Source organism: Pogoniulus pusillus, chromosome 33 (genome assembly GCF_015220805.1).
Source record: "Pogoniulus pusillus isolate bPogPus1 chromosome 33, bPogPus1.pri, whole genome shotgun sequence".
NCBI classification, from domain to species: domain Eukaryota; kingdom Metazoa; phylum Chordata; class Aves; order Piciformes; family Lybiidae; genus Pogoniulus; species Pogoniulus pusillus.
Window position 1 is genome coordinate 9012294 of NC_087296.1, and position 19606 is coordinate 9031899.

The 19606-nt window shown below is 39.8% G+C and overlaps 1 protein-coding gene across 4 annotated transcripts in view; it reads right to left on the bottom strand.

Annotated features, from left to right (window-relative positions):
- The window catches only part of TBC1D32 (TBC1 domain family member 32), a 62859-nt gene that overhangs the window by 29043 nt on the left and 14210 nt on the right, over positions 1-19606 (bottom strand). For 3 of the 4 annotated variants that reach the window (XM_064170377.1, XM_064170376.1, XM_064170379.1), the window contains exons 14-25: positions 19458-19550; positions 19052-19194; positions 17989-18116; positions 16164-16365; positions 14439-14521; positions 12673-12811; positions 11264-11351; positions 10156-10274; positions 8572-8688; positions 6975-7063; positions 2925-3047; positions 1151-1259 (exon numbers count right to left, since the gene is read on the bottom strand). In XM_064170377.1, the coding sequence (XP_064026447.1) occupies positions 1151-1259; positions 2925-3047; positions 6975-7063; positions 8572-8688; positions 10156-10274; positions 11264-11351; positions 12673-12811; positions 14439-14521; positions 16164-16365; positions 17989-18116; positions 19052-19194; positions 19458-19550 (1433 nt within the window). The remainder of the gene's footprint in view (positions 1-1150; positions 1260-2924; positions 3048-6974; positions 7064-8571; positions 8689-10155; positions 10275-11263; positions 11352-12672; positions 12812-14438; positions 14522-16163; positions 16366-17988; positions 18117-19051; positions 19195-19457; positions 19551-19606) is intronic. The other variant, XM_064170378.1, reaches the window with a different exon arrangement.

Below are 19606 nucleotides of genomic sequence, written 5' to 3' on the forward strand. Positions count from 1 at the left end.
GTACAGTAAACATCAAAATTATGCTGGATACTGCAATGAGATATTCTGTTAGTAAAAAAAGAAACAGTTAAAGGATTACAAAACCCAAAAAAAGCCATTTGGGGCAGAATATTTTTGTAGTATATAGAATCATAGAATCAGTCAGCGTTGGAAGGGACCACAAGGATCAGCCAGTTCCAACCCCCCTGCCATGCCCAGGGACACCCTACCCTAGAGCAGGCTGGCCAGAGCCTCATCCAGCCTGGCCTTAAACACCACCAGGGATGGGGCCTCAACCACTTATATACCAATGATAGTTTTGATTTTGCAGCTGTTTTTTTTAAGCAAAAAGGAAATTTCAGTTTTAATAAATATAAAAAAAACCCAATCCAAACAAATAAATCAGACAACAAATACACAAAAATTGGATTTTTCAGTTTTATACACTGATGTAGTTGTCTGTCATGCTGGTGGGGGCTGGTCTCTTCTGCCAGGCAACCAGCAACAGAACACGGGGGGACAGTCTCAAGTTGTGCTGGGGGAGGTCTAGGCTGGATGTTAGGAGGAAGCTGTTGGCAGAGAGAGTGATTGGCATTGGAGTGGGCTGCCCAGGGAGGTGATGGAGTCACAGTCCCTGGAGGTGTTGAAGAAAAGCCTGGCTGAGGCACTTAGTGGGACTGGATAGGGCTGGGTGCTAGGTTGGACTGGATGATCTTCGAGGTCTCGTCCAACCTGGTTGATTCTGTGATTCTAATTTGCATTTCACCTTTATGAGACTGATAGGCAGGGAGAAGCAGAACTTTTAAAGGAGCTGCTTAAAAAACACTTTAAATTACTTCAGATGAAACCCTAAGTGTGGGAAAAATAGCAAATAAAAGGAAGATGGAAGAAAGGATAACCTAAATTTATAAATGTGACTTTTAAGGAGGAGAAGTAACATTAAAATGAAGCAATAGAAGCAGTTCATCGGGGTGAGGCAATTCCTAGCCACATGCCAACCTCCACACAGTGGGAACAAGGTTACTTTTTCAATGTATCACTTCTTAATTTTACCCCTTTATAAACAGAAGGTGCAGTGTTGTTTCTGCCTATTAAATGATTTTCCAAATCCTGAATTATCAGCAAAACTGTTCAATTAATGAAGAGAAACAGAAACTCTTAAGATTCTAACCTCATCTAGTACTCTTGAAGGCAAAATCCTTTCCTGTGGGCCTCCAATGAGATTTATCCTTACAAGAACATGGTTTCTCTCCACTGAAAGACTATCAATTATAAAATCCCTGAGGAAAAAAAAAAACAAAAACCAAACCAAAATAGAAATATTAAACCCCAAACCCTCCAAACATGAAAACCACTTTGATTTACCAACTGTTTAACTCACTAAACTTTAAAGACCAAGAATACATTGAGAGACATACTGGAGTTAAAACACAACCTGGAAAGCAAACAGAAGCATCAAGTCCTTTGAGATGTCTGCAAGCTTCATTCTAATTTCACACTTCCCTACTCACTGCTTGTTGGATACATCAGAGGAATCACAGGGCAAAAAAGAGAAGAAAAATTTGCAAACTTTATGTCCACACAGGCTCAGCAGGGAGACAGTTAATGGACTATCAAAATTTGGTCTTTAGTTGTCTTACCAGCAAATTTCTGCTGTCACAATTATGCAGTGTTGTTCATAATTAGCACACAGTCAACTTTTAAAGTCACTTTCTAGCACGTGGTATGAAAGTTTTTAAATGGAAGGAAAATCAGTTTTTATTCACCAAGTTTCTTAGAACTTTTTCCTTAGTAAGGAAATAGTAAGTTTGATCTTCAAATGGGAAAGAACAATCATAGAATCAACCAGGTTGGAAGAGACCTCCAAGATCATGGATGGGAGGAGGAAGTTCTTCAGCATGAGAGTGGTGAGAGCCTGGAATTGGTTGCCCAGGGAATTGGTTGAGACCACATCCCTGGAGGTGTTTAAGGCCAGGCTGGATGAGGCTCTGGGCAGCCTGCTCTAGGGTGGGTGTTGGGGCTGGAACTAGATGATCCTTGTGGTCCCTTCCAACCCTGACTGATTCTATGATTCTATGATTACCCAGTCCAACCTAGCACCCAGCCCTATCCAGTCAACCAGACCATGGCACTAAGTGCCTCATCCAGGCTTTTCTTCAACACCTCCAGGGACGGTGACTCCACCACCTCCCTGTGCAGCCCATTCCAATGGCAATCACTCTCTTTGGCAACAACTTCCTCCTAACATTCAGCCTATAGCTCCCTCAGCACAACTTGAGACTGTGTCCCCTTCTTCTGTTGCTGGCTGTCTGGGAGAAGAGACATTTGTCTCTATCTGTTGAGATTTCACCTATACACATGAATTTGAACTCTGTACTGGTCCCATATAGGGAACAGTAAGAGGACAGTTCTTAAATTCAGCATGCTGAGAGAAAGGACAAAATATCTGTGACTGATTGTCTGCTTCTGTCCCTAAAATAGTTTTCCTTTAGAAGTCTGTAATGGAAAGTCACAGAAGCTGGAGAATCAACTAAGTTATAAGGATTTTTTAAAAGCAAAGTCATGATGATTCATAAACATGTAAACAATACCTGAATTTTAGATTATATATATAAAAGAATATAAAACGCCAATTAAAAGGCACATTTACATCCACAAATTTTGCATCCTTAAGAAGTAAGATTACTACAAAAAACAGGAAAAAAAAATAAATATATGGGGCTTTATTTATCACCACTTTTGAGGCAGACATGGGAGAAAGAGCAAAACTTGTGTACCTTTTCCTAGGTTAAGATGTACTAAAAACCTGCATGTAACTAAACTTATGCACATCAGAAGCCATCATCAGAGAGTGTATTTATACGTTTAAAGCCACTAACATACTCCTGTATGTCATCTCAGGAGAAAAGTTTTAGAGTTAAAACACAGTTCCCATCATTTTTTACCCTGGTCCTTCTGAAGTTTCTGTGACATTTTCCTCCTGAGCAGTTAGTAGAGCTTGTGACACTTTGTACTGAGTCTCCAAGAGTAAAAGGGTATTGAGCTCGCAGCATAGCACATTTAACAACCTGCAGAAGGACACATGGAAACGATAGCACATCAGTCAGGAGTCCAGCAATGCAGAGGAAAGACACAGGTGAACATGTTTATGAGATCTCAAAGTGGAAAACAAAACAAAATTATCAAAAGCAAACCACAATGAAACAGAAAAACTCAAACTCTTTGAAGTGTCTGAAAAATAGCCAAGACAGAATTGGGTCAGGTACACTCTTCTGTTAAAAATCCTTTTTAGCCACTCGAGTGGCACATCCTTGAGCGAGCAAAGAATGGTTCTCAACAGATTTTTTGTGTGCACTGAATAACCAAGAGGAAAGAAAATCACTGGGCAGCTCAGTCTGCTTTTAAGTTTGTATCACAGAATACCAAAAGTCACAATCTATGTGAAATGTGAAGCCATTGTACAAGAATAGGCTGGTAAGGCAACCCAAGAGTCAGCTTGTCTGAAGAATGGGGGGGAGAGTGATAAAATGATGTCTTTCCTTTAGAAAATAAACTTTTAAGCAGTTCTCTACAATCAAATTTTACACAGTTCAAAAGCTTTAACAAAAGACTTAACATGTAACAAACCCAAATCTGCTGGGTTTGTTTGACTGGTTTTTATTTCAGAGAAACATAAACCTCTGCTGGACATTCAAATTAAGTTTTTATCTACATGGAAAAATGCCATCACTGAAATACAAATATTTGCTTAAAAATAATATTCCATTGCTTTCTCTTCTAAAATCATAAATGTATAAAGGCTGAGGGAGCTGGGGGTGTGCAGCCTGGGGAAGAGGAGGCTCAAGGCAGAGCTCATTGCTGTCTACAACTACCTGAAGGGAGGCTGTAGCCAGCTGGGGTTGGTCTCTTCTGCCAGGCAACCAGCAACAGGAAAAGGGGACACAGTCTCCAGTTGTGCCAGGGGAGGTCTAGGCTGGATGTTAAGAGGAAGTTCTTTCCAGAGAGAGTGACTGGCATTGGAATGAGCTGCCCAGGGAGGTGGTGGAGTCACCGTCCCTGGAGGTGTTCAGGAAGAGGCACTTAGTGCCATGGTCTGGTTGATTGTCTAGGGCTGGGTGCTAGGTTGGACTGGATAGGCTTAGAGGTCTCTTCCAGCCTGGTTGATTCTATGATTTTATGATAAACAGAATGTTGACCTGAGGAAAAAGAATGATCAGGATTTCTATCTTCTGCTTTTAGAAAACAAGATAATTAGTGCTCTTCTATTGTGTTGCAATCATTGGAGTAACACTTTCTCTTAATTAACAGTAAGCATAATGGAAGTACAATTAAGGGAACAAATTATTGCATATGCTCATTATTAAGATGCAATTAGATGTAAGAGGGTGTGTTTACAATGCAGATGAAAACACAAGGGACAAGAATGCACAGGTGGTTATTACCTATGTTTCCTAACTCCAGAAAGTTGTCTCTTGCCTATCACATTGTCCACCAGCTCCTGCTGGATTTAATTCATTCTCCTGGATTTCCCTGGAGTGCACTACACGAAATTTTGACTAATACATACTGCTTTGAGGCAAATTTCCAGATGCTGCTTGATTTTGATGTCAATATAGTAGTAGCTATTTAAATTCTCTTTCCTAAATCACAATAGTCTTGTACACTAAAAGAAGTGAAGCTTTATCATCTTATGCACCCATTAAGTGAGTAAAAAGAGTATTATATGAAAAAATACTCACCATGATATTTTATGACCAAAAATAATGTGACTTGATGTCAAAATATTTATGCTACAAATAAACCAATACTCTTTTCCTATCTGTAGCAGGCTCTGTAGCTCCACAACCCTGAGGCTGATATTGATTAACATGTGACTTAAACTACTGTTTACCATTTTCTGTAATTCAACAGAAAGATAAAGGCAGACACTGGAACAGAGAGGAACACAGAGAGGTTGTGGATGCTCTCTCTCTGGAGCTGTTTAAGGCCTTGAGTGGGCTGGTCTGATGGAAGGTGCACCTGCCAATGGCAAGTGAGTTGGAACTACACAATCTTTAAGGTCTTTTCCAATGCAACTTATTCTGTGATTTAGAATATTCACACAGAGCATTACAATAAAAACTCAGCCTTACCTTACTTATGCAGGCCTAAAATAAATCTGTTTTTCATTGCAGTTCAATTTAGCATTCTACAAAACATTATCTTCATGAATCTCTTATGCTAAGCAAACTCATTCTGTCTTTAAAATTAAACAGGTTGCCCAGGGATGTGATTGGCTCCTCCTTGGTGGTGTTCAGCACCAGGGTGGATCAAGCCTTGAGCAGCCAAGACTAGTTGAGAGGTGTCACTGCCCATGGCAGGGAGGTTGGAGTAGATGATCTGTAAGGTCCCTTCCATCCTAAGCCATTCTATGATGCTATACAACAGTCCCAATTTGCATAGCTGAAGGAAAAATACTTTATTCTCCAGGTAATTCCAGTTTTCCAGGTATTTCCCTGAAGAAAACCAAACTCTTGAACAGAGTGCTGTCCTTGCTGCCTTTGAACAATAAAAGCAAACAAAAAAATACTAAATCTATTAAAAATTAAGCTAAATACGATTTCCTTGGTATCCCTGAGATTTAAAGAGTCTCTGCAAAACATGGATACTCAATTGAAAACTAAATTTAAATGCTTCAATATCTTTCCTTTCTCTGATTACTATCTAACACACTTTTATGAGTAGGCTTCTACACTGACATTCTTTTCTACACTACTTAATCTTTTCCTGAAATCTGAGTTTAACTGGATTTTCACTTGTCAGTGTCCAACAGAAAATGTCTTTACCTCTGACTACAGAGCTTGTTACAGTGTTCCCACCTGTACTTATGGGTAGTTCTGTTCCTCCATGGGGGTATAGGCCTTGGTAAAAATCTTGTAAGCATTCAGCACAACTTCAACACACAACCCATTGATTTGTGAGCCAATTTCAGTCTTACAGCATGGGAATCAACCACCACCTCGACAACCAGAGCAACTCTTTTGCCTATACCATACAAACAATCTTAGTATCATTCTAGGATAAGTCTGTTCTTCAACTTAAAAAGACAGAATGCAATCTAAAAGCAAACTATTATTTTATACTGCAAAACATCTTGCTTTCCCTTATCCCTAATTAAATCAATGAGAGTTCTGTCAAGCTTTTTGTGGTCAGTATAACAATAAATGAAGAATAATAGCTTAGTTTACAAATTTCATCTTTGGACTACTCATTTCTATCCACTAGTAATTTCCTCCAAAGCAGCACTTCTAACTTCTGATCTCTAAGACAAAATCATGTCCAAACTCCAAATTGTGCCACCATTCATCTCCTCCATGCTCATTCCTATCAGCAAATTACACTGCATCTTATGGGTTATTCATATATATAGCATCAAATAATGTTCCTGAGATAACAAAGCTCAAATACAGCTGCAGAAAGCTAACGTTGCAGTATTGAATCAGTTGGGCTGTATCTTGCCCAACCAAGGTTATCAGTTTTCCATATGATGAAGTATAATCCAGCAGATCTTTCATTTCAATTTCACAAAATATGTTAAGAAGGAAAAAAAATGTGAATTTGAGGATTAATATCTATCAGTTTTGGAAATGAATGTGGTGCTAATTAAATCAATGCTTTAAATATCATTTTAATGAGAAAATAAGATGATTTTTTTCTTTTAAGCATTACAAAAGATGTACCACACTTTCTTTTCAACTCAAGCAGCCAAAACAACAACATGCAGTTTCTATTACTGCTTATCATATTTACAATATATGCATTTATATGTAACAAGCTTAGATTCATCAGTATTCTTATTTGGTAGGCCATTTTCCATTTAATCTTCTTGTGCTACAAAAAGAAGGAATTTCACCTTTGCACACAACAAAAACTTAACACTGTTATCTTAGCAGAAGCAACACAACCAAGCATGTTATATCCTATTTAATGTGATCACAGAATAAAAAGCATCTTACCTCAGACCAAAGGTATGTGACTGTTCATAACTGAATAAGGAATGGATTTTCGCATCTGAATTCAAAATTATAAGCCTGTCAATGATATCCTGCCAGAAAAAGACAGATGTAAACCACTCAGGTATGATTTTATATATTATGTACATATTAGTTTCACAGGGATGTTCACTAAAAAATCATAGAACCATAGAATCAACCAGGTTGGAAGAGATCTCCAAGAGCATCCAGTCCAATCTAGCACCCAGCCCTGGCCAATCAACCAGACCATGGCACTAAGTGCCTCATCCAGGCTTTTCTTGAACACCTCCAGGGATGGTGACTCCACCACCTCCCTGGGCAGCCCATTCCAATGCCAATCACTCTCCCTGCCAACAACTTCCTCCTAACATCCAGCCTAGACCTCCCCCAGCACAACTTGAGACTGTGTCCCCTTGTTCTATTGCTGGTTGCCTGGCAGAAGAGACCAACCCCAGCTGGCTACAGCCTCCCTTCAGGTAGCTGTAGACAGCAATGAGATCACCTCTGAGCCTCCTCTTGCCAAGGCTAAACAACCCCAGCTCCCTCTGCCTCTCCTCATAGGGCTTATGTTCCAGGCCTCTCAACAGCTTGAAGCCTATTATTAAATGAAACCTATTATTTTATATATATATATATATAAAATTATATACTATTTTATATGAATATATATATAAATAAACCCTCTATATTATGAAATTAAGCCTATTATTAAAACATGTATGGAAATTATTTCTCTAAGAAGAAATAATAGTGGCCTTCCAGTACCTGAAGGGGGCCTACAAGAAGGCAAGAGAGGGTCTGTTTACAAAGGCCTGTAGTGATCAGATGAGGGGCAATGGTTTGAAATTGGAGAAAAGACAATTTAGGTTGGATGTAAGGAACAAGTTCTTTACCATTAGGGTTTAGGTTGGAAGGGACCTTAAAGGTCATCTAGTTCCAATCGAAAGCTTGTGCTAAAAAAAGCACTTTAACATGACAGCAATTCATAATTTTTGTGTCACTCAAGGTCAAGGATTCAATTTGCTTCTGCTTTGCAGATGAGGAAAAACATCCCTAATAGACTGCTGTAGGATGAACTAATAAAAATAATATCAATACCCTTTTACTTAGGACTGAAAAGTGTCTTAATCAGGGATTTTCTCTGCATGAACCATCTGTGGTTGGGGATTGCTGGTTTGGTTTAGTTCTTTTTTATTGTTTTTATTTTTTTATATCCATAGATTATCCAAGTGTAATTTCTTTCTCAGCACTTTCCAGTATGCAACTGCATGCCCATACAGAGGTGTCACTTTCATTTCCTTGTGGAAAAAACACAATTCTAACACAAGCCAGGAAAGAGAAATCTTTAAATTGGGTATCAACTTTTACATTATCTTTGAGGTTTCAAAATGAAAATGCAGGTTAACATGAAGTGATATGTGCACATACTGCCCTCATGCTGTATGTAACACAAAATGCAGAAAAAAAATTACATCTTTCAGTAAGAAGAAAAAACTTCTATGACTAAAGTAATCTTTCCTCAGGAAAGATGTTTTCATATTTCTCCATTTCTTTTCTTTCAAACTAGGAGTATACTTACAATAATAGCTGTAGGTACTTCACGGAGTGAGTATGTTGGTTTATTTGGTATATCTTGTTTACTCAGAAGCTCAAGAACTGCAGGGTAAGTAAGCAAGTTTATCAGAGAGAGGAAAGACTAGAGAAAGGGAAAAAAAAGAGAGGAGACAAAAGGTAATGTTAATCAGTTAAGTAAAATTCAGCATTAACAATTACAGAATCACAGAATGGTTTGGGTTGCAAGGGACCTCCAAAGCTCATTTAGTCCAAACTCCCTGCAGTCGGCAGGGACATTCTCCACTAGATCAGGTTGCTCAGAGCCTTGTCGAGCCTGAACTTGAATATCTCAAGGGATAGGGCCTGAACCACCTCCCTAGGCAATGTGCTCCAGTGTTCCATCACCCTCATGGTAAAGAACTTGTTCCTAACATCCAATCTAATTCTTCTCTAATTTCAAACCAGTGCCACTCATTTCCTGTAACTTTGTAACAGTCCCTCTCAGGCCTTTTTGTACGCCCTCTTCAGATACTAAAATGTTTCTATTAAGTCTCCCTTGAGCCTTCTTTTCTCCAGGCTGAACAACCCCAGCTCCCTCAGCCTGTCCGTGCAGGAGAGGTGCTCCAACCCTCTGATCATTTGCATGGCCTTCCTTGGGACCCACTCCAGCAAGTCCATCTAAGTTTGTTCTTATCAATTTTTGCAGGTTGAGCTTGTCATAAACAGAGCTGCTCAAAATAAGACTGCAAAGCCTGGCAAGTGTCTGCATAACCAAAATGGGCAGTAGTGTCTGTGAAATATGTATTAGCTAGCAAATTTGACTAACAATTTTGGAAATTCATAGAATCAACCAGGTTGGAAGAGAGCTCCAAGATCAGCCAGTCCAACCTAGCACCCAGCCCTAGCCAGTCAACCAGACCATGGCACTAAGTGTCCCATCCAGGCTTTGCTTGAACATCTCCAGGCATGGTGACTCCACCACCTCCCTGGGCAGCCCATTCCAATGCCAATCACTCTCTCTGCCAACAACTTCCTCCTAACATCCAGCCTAGACCTCCCCCAGCACAACTTGAGACTGTGTCCCCTTGTTCTGTTGCTGGTTACCTGGCAGAAGAGACCAACCCCACCTGGCTACAACCTCTCTTTAGGTAGTTGTAGACAGCAATGAGGTCACCCCTGACCCTCCTTCACCTCTAAGCCTCCTGGCATTAAGTGCCCCATCCAGCCTTGAACACCTCCAGGGACATTTTCACTGTCACAGAATTCTAAAATCTAGAGACAGAGCATACTCTAAAACATGTCCTTCTCTCTGACAGTGCTATAGTAATCAGAGACATGATCTGATGGCTACTAATGTAAGCCATTGTTGTGACTGTTATTTATCATTTTATATTGACTTTAATGGATCCTTGGCACTGTGACTTGCCATGCAACACAAGAACCATTTCGACCAGTCATCATTTGTCTAGTGTATTATGCTACCTTTGACCTGTATTCCAAGAAGCAAGTATAGGTCTAATAAAAATTTGCAGAAAGACAGGTTATCATCCTATCTGAAATATAGCCCTGTTTTTCTCATCCCCATAGAGAAGATGAAATAATTTCTCACCTTCTGACAGCTTGAGTCAATAGGGTCAACTGGAGTAGATTTGGGTCGCGTTATCCTCACATCATCCTTTCCACATTCCAGAAGAGCCCATAATTCAGTTACAAGTGTCTTTATAAAGCCTAAACCAAATTTTTGTTCTCATCAGGAGAATGACAAGAATGCCAGAAAAAAGTTTTTCATACTAAAAGTATTTCATTTCACAATCCTAACTCTAAATATTGTCTGCCCTGTGGACTAAAATCTCACAAGTCAGACTACCTGAAGGTTACTCTCCTTGCTATTCCCAATCCCTTACTCAAACTGCCTTTCTCCAGTGGTTTGCTTATACTCAATCTAAAATCTACAGCAGCAGCTTGCAAAGACTATTTTATTCTAGAGCACGATGATATTTATGCATCTTCCATCCTCCATCCAGCCTGGATTTGTGCCTGGGATTGCCCTGACACAGGAGCAGGACATTGCATTTGGCTTTGCTGAACTTCATGAGCTTGGCATTGGCCCTTTCACTCCTGCCTGTGAAGGTCCCTCTGGGTGACATCCCTTCAGCATGTCAGCTACACCACACAGCTTGCTGTTGTCAGCAAACTTGCTGAGGAGGCCTCAGTCCCACAGTCCATGTCACCAGCAAAGCTCCTCATCACTGGTCTCCATGTACATAGATAACAAACCATTGATTGGCACTCTTTGAGCCATTATCAAGCCCATTTCTTATCCACTGAATGGTCTACCCATCAAATCAATGTCTTTCCAATGTGGAAACCAGGATATTGTAGGGGACAGTGTCAAATGCTTTGCACAAGGCTGGAAATCTAAATCAATGAAGCAATGATTGTGCATAATTTAAGAAACAGAAACAAAGAAAGAAAACAAACCCAAGAAAACAGACAAAAACCCAAACCTCAACTTGCATCAAGAGGACTGAATGACTTCCAAGTTGGAAAGCAAACATTTCTATCAGAAGAAAACACCATGAATTCAAGCAAGATTTGCTAATATTATGTAATTACTCCATTTAGCTACTATTTTTTGACATCTTTCTCACTGTCTTTCTTTACTATGCAAGACTACAGCATGGAAATGTTCACAACATCATCGCTCTTCAACTGACCTGAACTCTGTAGAGCTACTGCACCTGCTGGTGTTGTTGCCATTTGTGTGACGATTGCTTTGCTACCAAACTCTTCATATTCATCAGTCTGTTAGTAACACACAGAAAAGTTCAGCTGTTCAGAGGGCATAAAACTCTCAAATGATCTTTTAAATATTGATCTTTTCTATGGTTGTTTACAGAATTAAATCTATTGCGGTAGACTTGAACAGTTCATGGATATTGTCCTCTACAGACTTAGCAGGGTTAGATTCCAAACCATTTTTAGGAAGCAGTTTATCAGAATGGAAATGCTACAGTTGAGACATGTAACATCAGCAAAGAATAAATAGCATGCTTTTTTGCACATATTCAGTAGGATGTATGGAACATGATTGCTTTTCTTCAAAAATGCATATTATCCAAGCTTTTATTACATTTACAGAATCATAGAATGGTTTAGGCTCAAAGGGACATCAAAGATCATCTAGTTCCAACCCGGCCCCCCCCCAACAGGCAGGGACACCTCCCACTAGAACAGGTTGCTCAAGACCTCATCCAACCTGACCCTGAACATCTCCAGGGAAGGAGCAGCCACAACCTCCCTGGGCAACCTCTGCCAGTGTCTCACCACCCTCACTAGAAAAAACCCGTTCCTAACATCTGGTTTGAATCTCCCCTCTGCCGGTTCAAACCCATTACTCCTCATCCCATCATTACAAGACTTTGTCAGTAGTCCCTCTCCAGCCTTCCTGTAGCACCCTTCAGACACTGGAAGGCCACTATAAGGTCTCCTCAAAGCCTTCTCCAGGCTGCAGAGCCCAAACTCGCTCAGCCTGTCCTCATAGCAGAACTGCTGCTGCCCTCTGAGCATCTTTGTGGCCTTCTCTGGACTCACTCCAACAGTTCCATGTCCTTCTTGTGTTGGAGGCTCCAGAATTGCACACAGTACTCCAGGCAGAGTCTGACAAGAGCAGAGTCAAGGGGCAGAATCCCCTCCCTTGCCCTGCTGGCCACGTTGCTCCTGCTGCAGCCCAGGACAGAGTTGGCTGTCTGGGCTGCACATGCACACTGCCAGCTCAAGGTGACCAACACAGCCAAGAGAACTTCAGGCTTAGAGAAAAAAAATATTTCTTCTGTCATTTGAAATTCTACAGTAGAAAGTCAAAAAACCTAAACAGACGCCTGACATTCTGAAGATAAGTAACTTACAACAGACTTCAATCAGTGCAGCCCCAATATCAAAGGCTCTAAGCTGTATTTTAAATTCATTTGTGCAAGAACTAAGTGACAAAATAGTTGCTGGGTTTATTTTCTTATTATTTTCCTTATTTATTTTACTATACTCTGAAAGAGGATGAAAAAGAATATGAAACAAAAAAGAAAATTAAGGAAGGAAAAAAAAAAAGTGCAGACTCTGTAATCCTTACCTGGAGTGTTTTTGATAAGCTACTGACCATGAAGTTCACACAGTCATTCATGGCACCTGTACTATGGAGTAGAAGTAATCCTTTGGGTGTGGCAGAAAAATTTAGCAAGGCATCTAACAAAGTCTCTTCCCATAACAAACTGCAAGAGTAACAAAACAGTAATTAAAAAAGGTATGTTAAAAAGTACAGGAGAACAAGGTAAAACTGCTTTGTGACTCTGGAAAACAACACTGCTTTATTCACTGGACTCTGTGTTTATGTTTGCTCTACATCAGTTTAAAAAAAGCATTTGGAAAAGGTAAGAAAATATTATCTGGATTTTCTAGAAACATTCAAACTCATCCTGGCAAAATTCAGTTTAGGTAGGAATAGGGAAAGAAAGAAGATGAGGCAATAAGGAACCCAAAAGACCATCCTCAAATGTACTTATGACTTACTGACTCTGAATAGGTCTTGAGGTATTATTGTGGCAGCTCCAAATTGGCAAAGCAGGCACAGAACTTCTTGCCCATGTAAAAAAACTATGAGGAGCTACAAAACCCCTGCATATTTGAGGGAGATAAATGCTCCTGTCAGAAATTAGTACAGAACTAGAAAAGTGAGGCTATATGTACACAATGGCTTTACATAGCAGCAGCAGCAGTTAGGTGGGAAACATTTTCTACAGACGTGGCAGAGATACCGGCAATTGCAAAAATAAAGGATGATGATACCCTCTGCCCTACAAAATATGTCATGCCCTAAAACCAGAAGTGATTAGGTACCTTTCTTGCAGGTATCACTACACTCATGATTCTGCTTCTTTAAAAGCTCTTTCTGGATTCTTATCTCTAGTTCTCACTTCTCATTTTTGACTCCTAAGACCAGCAAGCAGCAGGCAGCTTTTCTCACAGCAGTCAATCATTACTCCAAACTTTAATCACTCCTCCTGCAGAATCCATGCTACATGACATTCAGAAAGAGCAATTTCACCTAGAAATACATCAGCTGTCTTCTTCCATAGTTAAATGAAAAATCTAGATGCTAGGAGGAAATTGTAGTTTGTGTCAATCGTAGTGCAACCTCCTCAGTCATGGCTCTGCATCCCTGGATTTCTTTTCACTTCTGGATTTAAATTACTGTAAGCAGTTCACAAGCCACTAGCAAAGATTAGAATAATAACTGTTGAGGTCTCCTTGCAAATTATACATGAAATCAATAGTAAAGTATAAATAAGAATCAACTTATTTAACTGGATCTTGCACTAAACCAAGCATCACCCTGAATTTTCACACTCTCAGATATGTGTGTAATTTTCATCTCGCTTTTTAAGAGCCTCTCTAAAGAGACATGAAGTTTTAGTATGAAAGGAAGGATGTTTTTCACTTAATATGTATCAGGCTTACAGATAGAATGCTGCCCATCTTGTTCCATAACATTTTGGAGGTGTAGATACCATTCAGCAGATCAGCATTTTAAATTAACAGCACATCAAAGCCAGCTACTTTGTTCTATGCTTTCTACTTCACATTTTCCTCAAACCAATTTCTGTAGTGAAAACAGAATCAACTCTTAGTCAATTTTACATTGACTAGACACACCAAGGCAGTCCTGAAAGGTCAAGAACAATTTTTTACCTTCCTGAGACCTATACTAGGATTTCTACCCCTTTGCTTACCACTACACTCATGGCAGAAAGACACAGGGTTATAAGCTGCTTCAGTTGTGGATAAAGCAGCAATCTGTGTTAATGCTTCTGCACCTGCAAAAGCTAAGCATCAACTTACATGTTTTTTGATTCTAGACTTAGTGATGAAGTTGAGTCGGCCCCAGTTGTAGGAGTGGGTACTCTTTCTGAAAGCAGACTTGTCTGTGAAATAGAAAGAGAAGTAATCAAACACCTCCTTACTGCTTACATAATTTTTAACTCCTAACTTCACTCATTCTCTTGTTACATGGTATTCAAAATAACAGCGATTAGGTTGTAGTTGGGTTTGGCCCAGAATACACTATTCCACTACACTTTTTGTTCCAGAAAAGCTTTTATCTCCTTGCTTGGGAATAAACTATTTTTAAGATAACAGTTTTTAATTTTAAAATTTTATTTAAGAAAAATTTTAAACATATTTTTTTGTTTTGTTTTGAACCACAGAATGTAACCAGTTGGAAAGGGCCTCAAAATATGATCTATTCCAACTCCTTCACTGGAGAAGGAGCACCTGGAGAAGGCATCCAGGTAGGGTTTTAATGTCTCCAGAAGATACTCCACAACCTCTCTGGGCAGCTTGCTCCAGGGCTCTGTCACCCTCATAGTGAAAAAGGTTTTTTCTCACATTCCTGTGGAACCTCCTCTGCTCCAGCTTGCACCCACTGCCCCTTGTCTTATCACTGGACATCACTGAGCACAGCCTGGCTGTGCTCTCAGCATTGCCTTTCGCATCTTTATAAACAGGAATGAGATCAGCCCTCAGTCTCCTCCAAGCTATAGAGCCCCAGCTCCCTCAGCCTGTCCTCAGAAATGAGACATTCCACTCCCTTAGTCACTTTTGTGGCTTTGTGCTGGACTCCTTCAAGCAATTCCCTTAAGTCCTTCTCGAACTGAGTGGACCAGAACTGGACACAATATTCCAGATGTGTCCTCACCAGGGCAGAGTAGAGGGGAAGGAGAACCTCTACTGACCTACTCCCCACATCCATTCTAATACACCCCAGGATGCCATTTGCCTTCTTGGCTACAAGAACATGTTGCTGGCTCTTGGTCATCCTGCTATCCATCAGTACTCCCAGGTCCCTTTCTGTGCTGCTCTCAAACAGCTCAGCCTACATGAGGTTGTTCTTTCGCTGATGCAGACTGCGTCAGAGGCAATAAAAATAACAACCTCTGGAGTCAGCCACTCAGTATCAAATGTATTAAGTAATTCTGACAAATTGTATTTATTTATTTATAAATAATGTAAATTTATCTAAATTGATAAGGATATTATTAGAGATGCAGGCATAAATATATATATACACACACACATATTTTTATATCTAATGGAGCTTCTAATTTAAATTACATTTTAAAATCCTTGACATGAAAACCACTGTATGAAGATGAATGATTTGTTTCATTTTTCTAGGCATAAAAATCAAACTGCATCATTCAAATGAATGTGAGCAGTCATTAATTTACTCTTATAAACATGATCTAATAAATCCACAGAAGATTCCTCCATTAAACTAGTCAGTTGTCTTACATCTGCTAAGTTCCCATTTTATTATCATCTATCCCAGAATTACAGCAGAATTTGCCAAAAAGTCTGTTTTTCCATGTCATAAAACTCCAGGAGATGTGTAAAACAAAGGAAACAAATTACCAGTTTAACCATTAAAATGACTTTCACTACTGCTTGAGCAGAGTACACCAAAATCCACCCCTTTTGCTACCCCAGAAATGTACTCATATTTTCAAACTGAACAAAGACAGGAAGATTTTTCTTCCAGTTTTCCCAATTCAAACCAAGAATTACCTTTTTCCAGGCCTCTGCAATAGATTCATGCAAACCATAAGGAATTAGCATCTGCAGACCTTCACAAGTTCTGTACATCTGACGACATACAAAAATGAAAGCTCCTTTAACAACTGGCAAAAGCTCGGATCCAGATAAAAGAGAAATGTCGTCACGAAGGAGTCTCTTTGTAAACTGAACAATTACATGAACAGCTGTAGGACTGGAAATAAAATGACACTTTTTAAATGTTGGTTTGCATTCATCAATAAGCCCTGAAACAAATCCTCTGACTACACATATTTAATTTTTCCTAGAAGAAACTATGACTCAATATGGAGAAGCCAACTATATTATGACGTGCAACACCAATCAGAAGAAATTAACTGTACATTAAGTGATTTTACTTTGCCTACAGGTCTACAAAAAGCAAAAATGCACCCAAAATCTTTGCTATCTATCCTACAAAGCCAGGAGTAGGCTAGACTGGGTGTTTTATTACAACAGCCCAGTTAGGAAGACTAACAAGACAATTATTCTAGCTTCTGTTTAATTAGTGTTATGGCTATCACTACAAGGTAACATTTTTGTTCTTCACCTTTCCCATCTGAGGCCTCCTTCTGAACTCTTCTAGATTTGCAATGCAAAGGACAACTCTTTCTCCAAAAGACTACTTTTTTAGTTCAAATTCCATTAAAAACATCTGCAACATCTGTGTCTCTCCCACTTAGAAGACATACATGCCAAACATTTTCACTATCTGCAGCTTGGAGATTTTTAAAGGCTAGTCTCTTATTTTGCTGCCCTGCTTAAAGCATGGACTAAATGTACTGTCCATGAGATCATACAGATCCTAAGTTAGGTACAGAGATACAAGTGTCAGCTTCTGGTACAAGATATTTCTCTATTAGAAGTACTGAAAAGTGAATGCTACATCAATAAATGCTACTTTCAATAAATTAGGTTAAAATATTTATTCTAAAAACAAAGGAAAAGGAAAGGCTTTTGGCCCGAACAGCAGCACAATGAATATAATGGAACTACACTGAGAGAAAGGGAAGCTCTCACATGTAAGAAAATCAATTAAACCACAGAATAATAAAAGTATTTCTTTACATTGTCATTTCACCTGCTTACACACAGAAAAGTCTCTCTAATGTATGCTCCAAAACAAATACTACTGTACTTGTTAATATTTTACTCCAAACACAAAGCATACAATGTTAGAGACAAATGAAAAAAGAGCAATTAAGTCCCATAAGAATCAATCATAGAATCAACCAGGTTGGAAGAGACCTCCAAGATCATCCAGGCCAACCTAGCACCCAGCCCCATCCAGTCAACCAGACCATGGCACCAAGTGCCTCATCCAGTCTTTTCCTCAACACTTCCAGGGACTGTGCCTCCACCACCCACCTCCCTGGGCAGCCCATTCCAATGCCAATCACTCTCTCTGCCAACAACTTCCTCCTGACATCCAGCCTATACTTTCCCCGGCACAACTTGAGACTCTGTCCCCTTGTTCTATTGCTGGTTGCCTGGCAGAAGAGACCAACCCCACCTGGCTACAATGTCCCTTCAGGTAGTTGTAGACAGCAATGAGGTCTGCCCTGAGCCTCCTCTTCTGCAGGCTGCACACCCCCAGCTCCCTCAGCCTCTCCTCATAGGGTTTGTGTTCCAGGCCCCTCACCAGCTTTGTCGCCCTTCTCTGGACACCTTCCAGCACCTCAACATCTCTCTTGAACTGAGGAGCCCAGAACTGGACACAGTACTCAAGGTGTGGCCTGACAAGACTGATGCAATTCATTGAAGTACTCACTAATATCATTCATTAATGAACTCTTACCTATCTTCTTTGGCAGTTTTTTCATTTTCTCCATAAAGAAGAACAGAAAGACCATCCTCTACAGCAGCAATTCTTGCCAGAATATCAGCTACATCGGTTAAAGTGGTTTCAAGACAATTTATATGCACCTATTTGGAAGAGGGGAAAAAAAAAATTGAAGAAAAAAAGTTTTAAATTGCATGCTTTTGTGAAAGCTGCTCATTAAAGCCTGGCCTGTGTATGCAGAATCTGAAGGTCACCTTGCTGATGGCTTACACAAAATAGGAAAGCTGCCGATGTTCAAAAGCCATCACAGAAACCTTCATCACTGATGTCCAATGCCTTAGGGATGCAAATCAACAGACAATGCCTTAGAGGAAATTCCTGGACCTCAGTCTGGCTTGAATGCCCAGGATGTGTACATCTTATGTCAGCTACCCCAAAGAGAAAAGGCTTATGTGTATTCAGGGATGGACAAGTAAGCAGCGCAGGGAGGGAGCAGAAGCCCTCCCCCCACCCCGGTACTGCCGCAGGACCCCGCTGAATGCATGAATACACAGGAAGATTTCCTGGGGAGATGCACCTGGACACTGATCTAAAAAAACTGTATAAAAAGACATGAGCAAAGCCTGCCAAAGTGTGGACCTCCACCAGACCACCACCAGAGCTGCACCTCCCCCAGAAGAACTCCTGACAAACACAGATCATCCCTGGGCCATGCACCGGTCTCTTTCCCCCCATCTGAGGCTGATGGTAATATAATCCCTGCTCTTTGCCCTCTCTGCTGCTTCTCTTTTTCTCTGTTGTTGTCTTTATCTCTCTCTCTCTTCCTTCTCTCTCTCCCTCTGTTTTGTCCAACTTTAATAAATAGTTTTGTGGTGCTATCTGGTCTTGCTTGTACCTTTATTTCATAACACAGAAACCTGTAAGAACAGATCTTACTCCCCTGGACAGAGATACTGTTGATCTCTGTTCTTTGGACCTCAACACCATGTGAATAAATTAAATATCTACATACAAAATACAGAAAAAATTGTTGATATTCTATGGATTTAAAGAAATTATTTGGAAAACTATTACAAACCTTTTTGTCACTCAGCAAACTTTGAACAGGGTGAAGCAGGGCATCTATCACTGAGTCCGTGTACAAACATTCAGCAGCACATCCTGTTTGATCACAAAGAGCTTGCAGAATTTCCATAACAAGACTTTCAGTAGAGTAATTTTCTGGCAAACACAAGAAGTATTTATTTATATTTTAGGTTACAAAAACGTATATATATATATGGCTTATGTAGATGCTTCTGACTTAGGATTTTGTTAAGCACCAATTCACCACAGTTAGAGGGAAGAAGAAACAGTAACAGTGGAAGGGGAAAGAAAAATCTGAATAAATAACAGATCCAACTTAAAAATTGCAGAAGAAATTACCACCTGCCACCTAGTAATTATATATATATATTAGCAGACATTAAAAAATAAATATTCACCTGTATGCACTGCCAAAGCTGTCTTTGGGGAACTTGGAGAGTAATAAATAAGCTGAGCGAATAATACCAACAGATCAGTTATGGATACACCATCTAGTAAAGAGAAACAAAAAAGAGAACAAGAAAGTGCTCTGCAGATTAAAGTGTAA